The following is a 13585-nucleotide window of genomic DNA, read 5'->3' on the forward strand; positions in this document are numbered from 1 at the left end:
AGCTGAGCTATCAAAAATAAGTTTTTGTGCATTATGTTATGTGAAAAACCTAAGTATTCTCATGGGCAATGTCAAGATTCAGTCTGCCTGAGGCACATGATGCATCTCCTCAGCAATAGAGACAGCAGCCAGAGAAGCATTTTCAGGCTAGAAAGCCCCTCCAGATATGGTTTTTAATATGGCTGTGTTCAACTCACATGAACTCTTGGCTTAGGGAGAGTCAAATACGGAAATAGCAACAGAAAGACAAGGCCACTACCCTGTCCTGCCGCCACCCGCTCCCTGAATGAATAACAAGCCCAACAAACTGCCTGCATAAGAAGTTCTGAACAACTACCTGCAAATTATTGAAGACAAAGCATAGACTGAGAAGTTGCAGTGTCTTAACATCTACATGTACATTGGGGTACGTGTCTTCCAAATGTTGCGGACTAAAACTCCCATCATCCCTGATCGTTCGCCATTCTGGCTGGGGCTGATGGGAGTTTTAGTCTGAAATACCTAGTGAACGGCCTCTTAAATAGATTATTAGATGAGAGATCACAATGACCTGAGAGCTAAATTTATTGTTGATGCTATCAGCCTTAGCATCTGTTTGCTTGAATGTGACTATCTCTTTATACAAGACTGTTAAACATTCAGAGTTATAATGATGGGGGGGGGGATGACAAACACAAAGTCCTATATACACACTTCTACTTCTTAAATTGATTTTGGCTAAGCACACTAGGGTCTCAGTACCACTGAACACAGTGAGATGTACTTCGAAGTCAACGTGTGTAGGATTGCACAATAGACCTCACAGTTTCCCAGATATTATAATTAAATTTCTTTGCAGCTATTCTTATTTATCATCCCTTCTTTTCCTTTGGGTTCATTAGCTTTTCAGCCAGGCATAGAGTTTATATAAACACCCAAATGAGAAATTCAGTCAATTGTCTCCATTATCAGGGCCCTAAGACTTGTCTACTGCGCTCTCTCTTTCTCTTTTTCTTTCTCATACTGGTACTCACGCCATTCCATTCCATGACACTGATTGTCCTATGAAGCCCTAACATTTTTAATAATCTCTGTTGATCGTTCCCCTATACTTTTGCTTCAAGACTTTGTGTTGCTGCTTTGTTCATCAGGCTTTTAGAATATTTGGCAATGGGAGGCCCTTTTAGAAGCTAATTCTACATTAGGGATCACTGTATTACTATATATGATATTCCTTCTGAGTTTTGTATGTAAGCATGACCCCTGTTCTTCAATGTCACCCTGATAAAAAATAAAACTGCCCTTTCTCCTCATTGACTTACATGAAACAAACAATCTGCAACAGTGATCTGAAGAGCCTCCTTCACGTTGTCATAACCCTTCCAGATATTCCTTTAGGTCAGAGCTCTCCTAAAGCAGGACTGTCACATTAGCTAATTAATGTCAGAACTTCATCACGCCCCCCTAGGGGGCAAATGCCTTTCAGATACTTTCCCCATATGTTGTAACACCACCTGACAACTTGCAGTTATAATTGCCTTAGATTATGTAACTTCTTCCTGTGTTGGGCTTGTGCACAAAATGGAGCAAATCTCTCTGGTCCCTGCTCCCCTTTTGCAGGCTATTTAGTAGGGCACAAGTACCCCAGAGGCTCTAGGCAAGGAGCTACCAGTGCCTTTGCACAATCTCACGATGATTTGGAAATCTGGGAAAGTGTGAAGTAAGGTAATGCCCTCCTCATGGTGTGACTGGATCCTGCCAGCTATCCGTAGGGGAAGTTTTGGAGCAGTAGCTGGCCATCTGATTCCATCCTAGTGTGCCCTTTATGGCCTTTATGTGCTCTGTATCTACTCAAAGTGGACCACACAGAAGAGCTTGATCATTACATTGTTGTTGTTGTTGTTTAGTTGTGTCCGACTCTTCGTGACCCCATAGACCAGAGCACGCCAGGCACTCCTGTCTTCCACTGCCTCCCACAGATTGGTGAAACTCATGCTGGTAGCTTCGAGAACACTGTCCAACCATCTCGTCCTCTGTCGTCCCCTTCTTGTGCCCTCCATCTTTCCCAACATCAGGGTCTTTTCCAGGGAGTCTTCTCTTCTCATGAGGTGGCCAAAGTACTGGAGCCTCAGCTTCAGGATCTGTCCTTCCAGTGAACACTCAGGGCTGATTTCCTTAAGAATGGATAGGTTTGATCTTCTTGCAGTCCATGGGACTCTCAAGAGTCTCCTCCAGCACCATAATTCAAAAGCATCACTTCTTCGTCGATCAGCCTTCTTTATGGTCCAGCTCTCACTTCCATACATTACTAGATCATTACATTACCTGAAGATAAATTGTGGTTAATATGCAAAGCCAATTAATGTCCTCTTTGGAAACTTTGCCCCAAAAGTTGAATAGAATTTGAAATGGTGGCTTTCTGGGCTTCTGATTAGGGGAGGAAACATGCGAATGGATTGCAAGATTCTTTTCTGTTCTGTTCCCCAAGATCTCTTGTTCTGCGTTAGGAAAAAATGAATTTGTACTTTTTGTCCCTTCAGTTATCCAAGGACGTGTGGGGAATAAGAACAAACATATGCCCACAATAATGCTTATTTCTGCTTAGTGTGCCTGGTTGTCATTGGAATCATAAAAAAAAGGTTAATGGTGAACTATAAATAAGAAGGCAGATGTGATGTGAAGTGAAGGCTCTCAGCATGTTATTTAGCCATGCTGTGAACTGGCCTTCAAAACAGAAGTTTCAGACAAGGATACCAGCAAATCAAACGCTGGTTCAGGCCCATCAGTCTTGCGCCTCCTCAGTTGCTTAGGCTTCCAGATGGGAAGAGCCAACAACCTGTCCCACCTGAAAGCAGCAAAGTGTCCTCTTGTTTTCAGATACCTGGATGCAGAGTGCTTTGCTAATTTTTGGAGATAAGGGAATGAGTGGGCAGGGAAAGGCAAGGGAGACAAGCTGAAACTCATGTTTGGTTTGTTTATATGCACATCTGCCAGTTTATCTGTGACCGTATTGGGAGTATTTATGTTGGGGCAGTCAAATATTGGCATAGTAGTAGTAGTAGTAGTAGTAGTAGTAATAATAATAATTTATTTATACCCCACCCTCCCCGGCCAGAGCCGGGCTCAGGATGGTTAGTACCAATAAAATTGCAATAAAATATAATGGGGGGGGGACACAAAAAACACACAAAAAAACCAGTTTATTAAAATATGGGTTCAAATACAATTTAAAATGCAGCCTCATTTTAATAGTAGCCCAGAAATCAAAACCATAAGGGGAGGGAAACATAAGGGTCAGACTGAGTCCAAACCAAAGGCCAGGCGGAACAGCTCCGTCTTGCAGGCGCTACGGAAAGATGTCAAATCCCGCAGGGCCCTGGTCTCTTGTGACAGAGCATTCCACCAAGTCGGGGCCAGTACTGAAAAGGCCCTGGCCCTAGTTGAGACCAATCTAACCACCTTCCAGCTCGGGACCTCCAAAGTGTTGTTATTTGTGGACCTTAAGGTCCTCTGTGGGGCATACCAGGAGAGGCGGTCCCGTAGGTACGAGGGTCCTAGGCCTCATAGGGCTTTAAAGGTCAAGACCAGCACGTTAAACATGACCCTGTACTCCACCGGGAGCCAGTGCAGCTGGAAAAGCACTGGATGAATGTGATCCCGCGGTAAGGACCCCATAAGGAGCCTTGCCACAGCATTCTGCACCCGCTGGAGTTTCTGGGACAACTTCAAGGGCAGCCCTGCGTAGAGCGAGTTACAGGAGTCAAGCCTGGAGGTGACCGTCACGTGGCCAGATCAGGGCGAGAAAGATAAGGGACCAACTGCTTGATATGGCGGAGATGGAAAAATGCCGCCTTTGCTGTGGCTGCAACCTGCGCCTCCATGGAAATCAATACTTTTTTTAAAAAAATGCATGAAGTGTCATTCACTCAGAAATGAATTCCTGGGTGGTATGCGAATAAATTTAACCTTAGAGAAACCCATAATAAAATAAGAGGACTAAAACCAATTGGTTTGAAAATATCTAAAATGCTTGGCAAATAAAAATGTTTCAATCTTGTACTAAAAAGAACACACTCTGGTACCCCTCCCTCAGGAAGGCATTTCACAATAGGTGTTCTACCACAAAGAATGTCTCTCCCTTATTTCTCGCCACACACGATGTATTTCTTAAGAGCCAAGAGCCAACATGGAAAAGTTCAGTCTTTGCACCTAGGCAAGCTCTTGGAGTAGTAGAAGAACATACTGGGGTTTAGTCTCACAGTTCTTGTGCTGTGCTTTCAATGGGGAATATTGTTTTTAAGTGGCGCAATAGCAGTGCCAGCTAGATGCAACTAGTCTACATAAACATTTACTCTGCTTGACAACTAATTTTTTTTTTAAAAAAAAGCCTTTTGGCCTACCTCAGTGTGATGATTTTTTCCCTTCCTGTCTCGTCCTTGTCTGTTAAATAGGTTCTTGTGGCAACCCCCTTTTTGCCTCCCCAATTCTTTGCTTCATTTGTTACTGTGACATAGTTCACACATCACATTAAACCATAGTTGAAATCAACTTTGGTTTCATGAGAACATGCAGTTTCCTGGTGCACGCTGCTGAAATGGTAGGCGCTTTCCTGCTGCAGTCCCAGGAAACAAACCATGGTCTTATTTGCCATGTCATCTGAACCTGGATTCATGGTTTGTTTCTCTCCTAACAAAACGTAAGTGGAAAACAAGGTTTGTTCTTGCATGGCCTCTGTGGCTTTTGAGGGGCCTGTGTTTGGGTGACGCAACAAACCAGACCATGGCTTGTTGCCTGCAATGAGGCAACAGCAGAAGTGGGAGAGGAGCAAAACACCCAGAATTTCGTCAGTGTGCAGCAGCATGCTGCTTGTTCACATTAAAGCATAGCTTATTCTAACTATGGTTTATTGTAACTATGCTTTAACGTGATGTTCAGTCCAGGCTATTAGTTTGGAGGAGACACTGAAACCCCATTAATAGGGTTAATAGCATAGCTGGAAACATACTAGGCTAAAATATTTAGTTTCCTTATAGGCCTTGAACCATGGGATATATTTCCTTGCCGAAACTGCATCTTCTGTCATTTGAGGTATAAATGCTGATGAGATCTAAAGCAGCAAATGAAAGTTAAATGTGCTGGCTCTTTACTCCATGGAAAACAGGATTGTGAAATCATTTTAAATGCTGCCAGCTTTTTTTGTGGTGAAAGTAAATGGTCTCTGCTCAATATTTCAAGTCCAGGTATTAGTTTACGACCTGCCCACTTTAAAAATAAACAAACACACACACCCCGCCTAACCTTTTTTTTGTACTTTGTGAATGGTGAATCTGTGTTTTCTAACAACAACAAAGAAGAATTCTTTACCAGAAGCCTCTCAATTATTAACAGATTATGCTGAATAATTTTAAGCACTTCTGGCATAGTGATATGCATATTACAATCTGTCCATGACATGTATTTAAGAACTGGGAGCATAACATCCCACTCTCAGAGGTATTTAAGGTGCCAAGTTCATGTCATTCTGACATGTGTTCAGCCTGAATGACGTCAGTGGATTCAGTCAGCCAAACAATGCTGCTGCTGTTGCTCATCCAATATTTCCACCAGGTTTTTGTGGCAGCTTGGACCATTGAAATGAATGGAAAGTATGCTGTGTTCAGTGGATGGTGTCCACTGGTGCTCTCACCTGCCTTTCTTGAAAATTCCAAGCTTGGCATTGACCTCAGCCTTGCATTCATTGTACATTCATGTACAACCTAAGTTCAAACTTCTCTCTACATTTTCTATTACCCTTATATCACACTGATTGGATGTTGTCCAAGGTCAGCCCAGTGGCCTTTCTGGGGCCAATCAGGACATACGCAAGCTTGTGGCAAGTTGGGTTTTGACATGCCACACGGAAATTACCCAGAAATCTGTGCACCGTCGTAGTGTTGCCTAGCAATGTCTTTGACGCTCCGTTATTAAGAGTACATCACAGTCCTCCTTAGTTTGGCCTATGGACCAATTGCAGTCATATGCAAATACCCTAAGCGTAGGGTCCACACAAGCCCCTTCATGAATTCATTGGATGTACGAGGGGCTAGCAAGAGGACACTAGCTGTCTGTGTCTCCTCTGTCAATCAGGATTCAGCATTGATGAGGAAATGGGCTGCAATGCACATATAGCTCCTCTTCCCAGGTGGGAACCCTTGCCAGTCAGCGTTCTGCAAAGGTAGAGAAGCCCTGCATGCCCACAGTTGTATGAATACCAAACACACAGCCCCTGGGTAGTGTGGCCAGCCAAACACATCCGTCTGGAAGGAGCATGGGCAGAAGCCATATTCCACATTCTTTGTGTGTGTGTGTACATGTGTACACGTGTGTGTGAGAGAGAGAGACAGAACACCCAATTAACAGTTATGAGAAATGCAACAGTGGTTAATTAGAAAAATGAGATGTATCCTACCCTCAGACTTAACCTGAAAGATCTCCACATACAGCTTGAGCTTGTGTGTGGATGTGTGTCTTTGTGTGCCTATGGGTTTGTAATACTATGGCTCTTATGTCTTGTGACACTGTAACTCTCCAAGAGGTACCGTATTTTTCGCCCTATAGGATGCACCGGCCCATAGGACGCACCTAGTTTTTTTTTTGGGGGGGGGGTTACGCAGCCATCCCCAAGCTAGAAGAGAGAGACGGAGCGCTCCATCTCCCTCTTCTGCCTTCAGGGACAGCCTCCCTAGCCTCTGTGGGGCAGCGGCTTGCCCCGCTGTCCCCCGAGCTTGTGGGGCTGGTGATGGGGAGAAGCAAGCTTGCTTCTCCCCCCCGCCAGCCTCCAGATCAGGTCCGGGAATAGCGGGGTGGCGGCGCTCCGCCTCCCCGCTTGTCCCCGAACTTGTGGGGCTGGCGATGGGGAGAAGCAAGCTTGCTTCTCCCTCCCCCCCCGCCAGCCTCCAGATCAGGTCCGGGAATAGCGGGGTGGCGGCGCTGCGCCTCCCCGCTGTCCCCCAAGCTTGTGGGCTGCAGGCTGCTGCCCGCAAGCCTTGCGAGCCCGCGGGACCTCCTGCCGGGCTTGCAAGGCTTGCGGATAGCTTCCTGAAGCCTGGAGAGCGAGAGGGGTCGGTGCGCACTGACCCCTCTCGCTCTCCAGGCTTCAGCGAAAGCCTGCATTCGCCCCATAGGACGCACACACATTTCCCCTTCATTTTTGGAGGGGAAAAGGTGCGTCCTATAGGGCAAAAAATACGGTACTTCAGCTCCCTCCTTGTTTTTTTATCTATTACAAAATAATAGGCTCCCTCCTCAGATCCTTGAAAAAATAACAAACCTCCTACAGTTACTTTTTAGGCTTTAATTTAAATTGGTGTTTGGAACATTTGGACACCCACACAGAGTCTTTTTTGCCATTCCTACGTTTAGCTAACAGTTCAAAAGCTTTCGAAGCCACTGTGGAGCAGGAAAATAATAAAATAATTGTATTGCTGTGCAACGTGGCCTAAAGAAGTGGGATTTTTTTAAAAATAAAGCTGAGCTGAATATCTTCCTCCATGGGACCAATTCTTCCTCAAGAAAAGGGTGGGAGATATACAGAAATGTTTGAGGAGAATTGATCATTCCATTGGGAATTGGGGGTAGCCATATTTCCGTTCCCCGAAGTGCACCCCTGGGAATGATATTACGCTATTGCATTGTTTCCACTGGGGCATCCTATTGTATATGTTTTGTATGATCTTTTTAAATGGTAAGTGTATTTATGTGTATGGTTATAAATGTGTTGCATGTGGCTTGGAGACCTTAGAGTAACAAGTGATTGACAAGTAGAATAAATAATAATGATAATAAAAGTAATGCTATTATTACCAGTCCTTTTTTTCTGGGGGGATGCAGGGAAACGCATACCCCTAAACATTTTGTGAATCTAAGTTTGGCCTCATTGAGGGGCAGTATTTCAATATGAGTAGGAAAATGAGGGTACTCCTAAACATATTTTTTTTTAGGAAAAAAGCACTGATTATTACTGCTACGGTTCTTCTTATTTAAAATGTTAATTACTTGCTACCCAAAGGTCTCCAAGCAACATAAATAATAATAATAATAATAATAATAATAATAATAATAATAATAATAAAAAGAAAGGGAAACCACTAGGTTGCTAAGGCAATTCTACCTCCACATCAAGTGGCAACAAAACATTTTTTTTTAAAGGATTTAACAAAACCTGAGCCACCTTTTATGGAATGGTAAGCCACCCTCCACCCCAAATTATAGCAAAATGGTCAACTCTCACCAAAGAATATTACAATATTCAGTGGGTATTTTTGAGGTGTAGTTTAGTTTTTAATATTTACTATACTATGTTCCTTATACATAGAATGGCATGGCTGCCTCTGGTGGAGGAATTAGAATACTGCTGAGCGGCAGCAATTGTCAGATATTGTTGTAGGCGGAACATTTGGTTTTTCTGTCTTTGGCGAAAGATTTCTTTATTGGGCTCACCCTGCTTGTACAGTTTCCATATTTCCCATTTATAGATCCAATTTCTGTGGTATTCATTTTTCTTTTAAGCCCCATACTTTCCTTTTAGCATTTGCCACATGTCCTTCAGATGTTGATAATGCACACTTTTTATCTGCAGTTAAAAGGATCAGAGATTATTATTCTGGGAAAGAGCCTTTTCTGACTAACACCTGGCTACTGCCAGTCAGAGAAGAGGCTACTAGAGAGACAAAATAGACTGGACTAGAGAGCAAGTCTTGATGCCCTTGCCCCAAAAGTGCATTTTGGATTTGCTGTATTTGAGAGGGCTTTCTTCACTTTCAGAGGCTGTGGAAGACCAAACCCCATAGATTTAACGTCCTCCTTCAGAGTGTGGCAGTAGTCAGCGAATGCCCATCAGCTTAACGTTGCTCAGACTCAGGACACTTTTCAATCTAAAAGCATGCATCAGTCTAGGGTTGCGAGGTCAAAACTAAGAGAGACGGCTCCTTATACGATCCATGGTATTTCATGGAAAGGAGATCCACCTGCTCAGGCATCATGGTGGTGTGGAGAGCTGTACATGGTGTAATTCAGTGTTCAACTCTGAAAGGTACAGAGGCATTCCCAAGGACTGGGCTTCCTTCACATTTATCTTGTATGTTCTCGTCCCAGACTTCCTAAGGAATTCTGATGATGCAACTTGCCAGTTTTAAGATTATAAATGATCAGGATTTTTCCCTTTCCCCCCTCTTTCAGATGCAGCTGTATGGAACCAGACAACCCCAGCAATAATACTTTGCAATACTGGCAGTCCAAAAACATGTCTTCGTCAGACATACCTTGGGGAAACCTAACTGTGTCAGTAAGTGTACCACTGAAACACATCACAGATGAACTTTACTCTGACCGTAAAGGTGTGGCCTGTCGAATGTAGGTTGGCAGGGTGTCAGAGATGGGGGGGGGGATCAGGTGTTGTACCCCAGTCTTGCCACTTTTGTAATAACTGAAGATTATATGCAAAGGACAATCAATGGCTTTATATAGCTATTACCTCTCGTACCGAGGCAGCATGCTTCTGAATACCAGTTGCTGAGGATCATGTATGGGACATGCCCTGCATGTAGACTTCCCTAGACATCTGGTTAACCACTGTGGAGATAGGATTCTAGACTGCGTGAGCTTTTGGTCTGATCCAGCAGGGCTCCTCTTACGATGTAGGGGGCCATCCATGTGATTGGAAAGTCTGCATGCTGTATGGGCCATCCATGCAGGGGTAGCGTACACGAACCCAGCCCACGCATGTGTTTGCAGTGTCATCTGCAAAGGTTTTAACAGTTAATGAAAATGTGTAGCAACCTCTCTGTCCATGAATTGCAATTACAAATATGGCATATTTAAGGAATATCTTAGAGGCTAAAAGTCACAAACTTTTCCATTTAACTAAACTTTTCAGTGGTGACTATTCCCTATTGTCATTGTTCAGTTTTTTGTTTTTTAAAAAAGCACCAATGCCAGTGTGCACTATTCTGAGAAACTTTGTGTAGCGACAGGGAGCATTACTAAGATTAAGCCCGCATTCATCAAATAGCAGCAGATTTGACCTAAATTCTACCAGATGGTAAATCTGAAGCTGCGATGTGAAAAAAGGGACATGTAAGCTCTATATTTCTCCCCAAATAACACTCCAGATGTTCATCTATAGCAAAAGAGTTAAAATGGAAGGTTTGCAAACATCCTTTCTGTACGTTCCTTTATTGTCAGATGTGTAGATTGTGACCTGGGTAACAGGAAGCGTGGTCTACTTATTCCCTAGCTCATGGAAAATCTCCATGGCCTGCAATTAAGTTTTATATGGATATGGATAGCTCAGTTGGTTAAAGTGTGGTGCTGATAACGCCAAGGTTGCAGGTTCAATCCCTGTATGGGAAAGACGCATATTCCTGCATTGCAGGGGTTTGGACCAGATGATCCTCAGGCTCCCTTCCATCTCTGCAGTTCTATGATAGCAAGGGAACATGCCCAGGACTGCATAACAGTTAAGGCATTTTCTGTTAAATGATCCTGAGTAGGCATAGGAAGCTGCCTTCTCCTGAACTCAGTACTGACTCATCTGACTGGCAGCTCAGTAATGGAGCACATACAGAAAGACCTGGCGAAGACTTCCATCTGAAAACCTACTGGGTCACTAGCTGTAGTTTGATGCCCAGTGCAGTTTTTGATTGTTTAAGCTCCTGTTTGACATGCAGTCCACTTTTTACACGTTGCAGACCCTGGGTTTATTATTTTATCGAGTTTACTAATTATATGCTTATTATTTACTACTATATAATTTGCCATTTAAAATTATACTTAACAGATGCTTGGTGGCATGCAATAGAATTTTAGGTTTGATCCCAGCCTGTCATTTCATAGTTAACTTGGCATACAACAGATTCCATTATTCGTTTTGCTGGATAACACCTAAGTTTACCTAAGCTAGCATTCAAAGCAAGAATCTCCTCAACCAGCAGGCACTGGGACATTCACGGGATATTGGACTGTAGTCCACGGTGGGTTAGGGACTACCTTCTGCTCATCTTTGGTCTACGGCCTTTATCAGCTCTCCTTTGGTTCCAGGGTCTCAGGCCACTTGGAAAAGAGATTCTGCACCTTCCATGCTCTGAGGTAGCCCACACTTGCTAGCATGGAAGAATCATGAGGAATGTTCAGTGAGAAAGGCCGCTTTATAGCCTGTACTACGCGGGTGGCGCTGTGGGTAAAACCTCAGTGCCTAGGACTTGCCGATCACAAGGTCGGCGGTTCGAATCCCCGCAGCGGGGTGCGCTACCGCTGCTCGGTCCCAGCGCCTGCCAACCTAGCAGTTCGAAAGCACCCCCAGGTGCAAGTAGATAAATAGGGACCGCTTACAAGCGGGAAGGTAAACGGCGTTTCCGTGTGCTGCGCTGGCTCGCCAGATGCAGCTTGTCATGCTGGCCATGTGACCCGGAAGTGTCTGCGGACAGCGCTGGCTCCCGGCCTATAGAGTGAGATGAGCGCACAACCCTAGAGTCTGGCAAGACTGGCCCAAACGGGCAGGGGTACCTTTACCTTTACCTTAATGTAGCGCCCCTTAACCTTGTGTTTCTTAAAAATGATCTTCAGGTTTTGCAAAGAGCTCTTAGGGCATGGGTAGGCAAACTAAGGCCTGGGGGCTGGATCTGGCCCACTCGCCTTCTAAATCCAGCCCGTGGATGGTCTGGGAATCAGTGTGTTTTTACATGAGTAGAATGTGTCCTTTTATTTAAAATGCATCTCTGGGTTATTTGTGGGGCATAGGAATTCATTCACCCCCCCATATAGTCTGGCCCCCCACAAGGTCTGAGGGACAGTGGACCGGCCCCCTGCTGAAAAAGTTTGCTGACCCCTGTCTTAGAACATGTCAGCTTTCCTTCCAATTCACTGTTTCCCCACTGCAAATAATGAATCTGTGGCTGAAGGGATAGAGGCTATTATATTTAAAGAATCCCTCACTGGCATCACTCATCCTGCTCAATGCTCGGGATCCCTTTGTGGTGACAACTACCTGTAACAGGGTTTCCCAATCTTGGGTCTCAAGCAATTTTTGGATGACAATCCTCCTCATCTCTGCCCACTGGTCCCACTAGCTTAGGGATGATGGGAGTTGTAGTCCAAAACAGCTGGAGACCCAAGTTTGGGAAACACTGATCTATATAAGTTTGGGAAACACTGTTCTATAACTCCAACACAGATACAGATGAAAGCATGGACCGGTTGCAGAGGCAGGAGCCAGTGTGGTGTAGTGGTTAAGAGCAGTAGACTCGTAATCTGGTGAACTGCGTTCGCGTCTCCGCTCCTCCACATGCAGCTGCTGGGTGACCTTGGGCTAGTCACACTTCTCTGAAGTCTCTTAGCCCCACTCACCTCACAGAGTGTTTGTTGTGGGGGAGGAAGGGAAAGGAGAATGTTAGCCACTTTGAGACTCCTTCGGGTAGTGATAAAGCGGGATATCAAATCCAAACTCTTCTTCTTCTTCCATGGCCACAGGATACATCCAGCTCTGTTTGGCTGGTTCCTGCCCCATGAGTTCCCAACAGTGCTTGCTGGCGGTGGCGGCGTTGCACTTGTCAAGCAGACAATGACAAGTGCCACTTCTACACCACTGCGGAGCTTTGGGATTGGGTTGCTCATAATGGGGTTTATTTTCTGCTTAGGAATTGCATATCCAGAGACACTTGCGTTCATATGTTTGGAACACTTTCTTTTGCCCATGGAAGTTCCCATGAGGACTGTAACTTGCAAGTCAGTAGCAGATGGATCTGAGCTGTGGCAACTTGCCGCACTTCCAAAAGTACCTCAGAGACCGCAAAAGCGGCTGTAGCTGAGATCCATGAAGTGCCGTCTCACACTCTGTCTTCTTCACAGAAATGGGTGGCTCTTGTGAGCGTGAAAAAGTCCCAGTGTTAATATGCAATTATTATTGTTCTCATTTGCAAGTGGGTCACATATTTTTCCATTCCCCGCCCCCAGTATCGGGGTTGGAGTCCCAACTTTGCTATGTTATTACCTGGCTGCCTTTTCGCTTATCTGAAGTTTAAATGCAAAATAATAAATGAATAATCCTTGCGATACTATAGATAATCTGAGATGTCAGGATTAATGATGTGAGGAATCCCCACGGGGAATTCTTGCTTGCCTCATTGAAATTCCTTGTGCTCTCCACACTTGCCTTGAAACTTCATTCTAGGCAAAATTCGGTGTCCACGAAGGTTCCACTCTTATCAGTTTCTTTGACTGTTTGGAGAGTTTAGTCTTTAGCTCCCAGATTCTCCACACCTACCGCACATATTGGCGTGACTTAACCTGCATTAATGTAACTTCAGATGAATGACAGCGAAGAAAGGGAGGGTTCTGCTGAGAAATTTTCTGTTGATTTCCCTTGAGGTTCCCCAGAATTGTCACCTTAGCAAAACAAAAAACAACCCCAAAAACCAAACACCCAACACCTTAGAATTTCACATTATGCAAAATTCAGTAGCAAATCTAGCTAGGATATAAATAGCCTATTTTGTGTTAGGGATGCTTAAAAAATGGGAATCTTGTAACATGATATACAAAGGAAACATAATCACCATACTGTTAGAAGAAA

General features: G+C 44.4%; 1 protein-coding gene across 7 annotated transcripts in view; it reads left to right on the forward strand.

Moving 5' to 3' along the window:
• SLC4A10 (solute carrier family 4 member 10) overlaps positions 1 to 13585 on the forward strand; it is a 169967-nt gene that overhangs the window by 130208 nt on the left and 26174 nt on the right. For all 7 annotated transcript variants that reach the window (XM_028747023.2, XM_028747066.2, XM_028747031.2 and 4 more), the window contains one exon: positions 9196 to 9301. In XM_028747023.2, coding sequence (XP_028602856.2) covers positions 9196 to 9301 — 106 coding nt within the window. The remainder of the gene's footprint in view (positions 1 to 9195; positions 9302 to 13585) is intronic.

Source organism: Podarcis muralis, chromosome 1 (assembly GCF_964188315.1).
Source record: "Podarcis muralis chromosome 1, rPodMur119.hap1.1, whole genome shotgun sequence".
Taxonomy (NCBI): Eukaryota; Metazoa; Chordata; class Lepidosauria; order Squamata; family Lacertidae; genus Podarcis; species Podarcis muralis.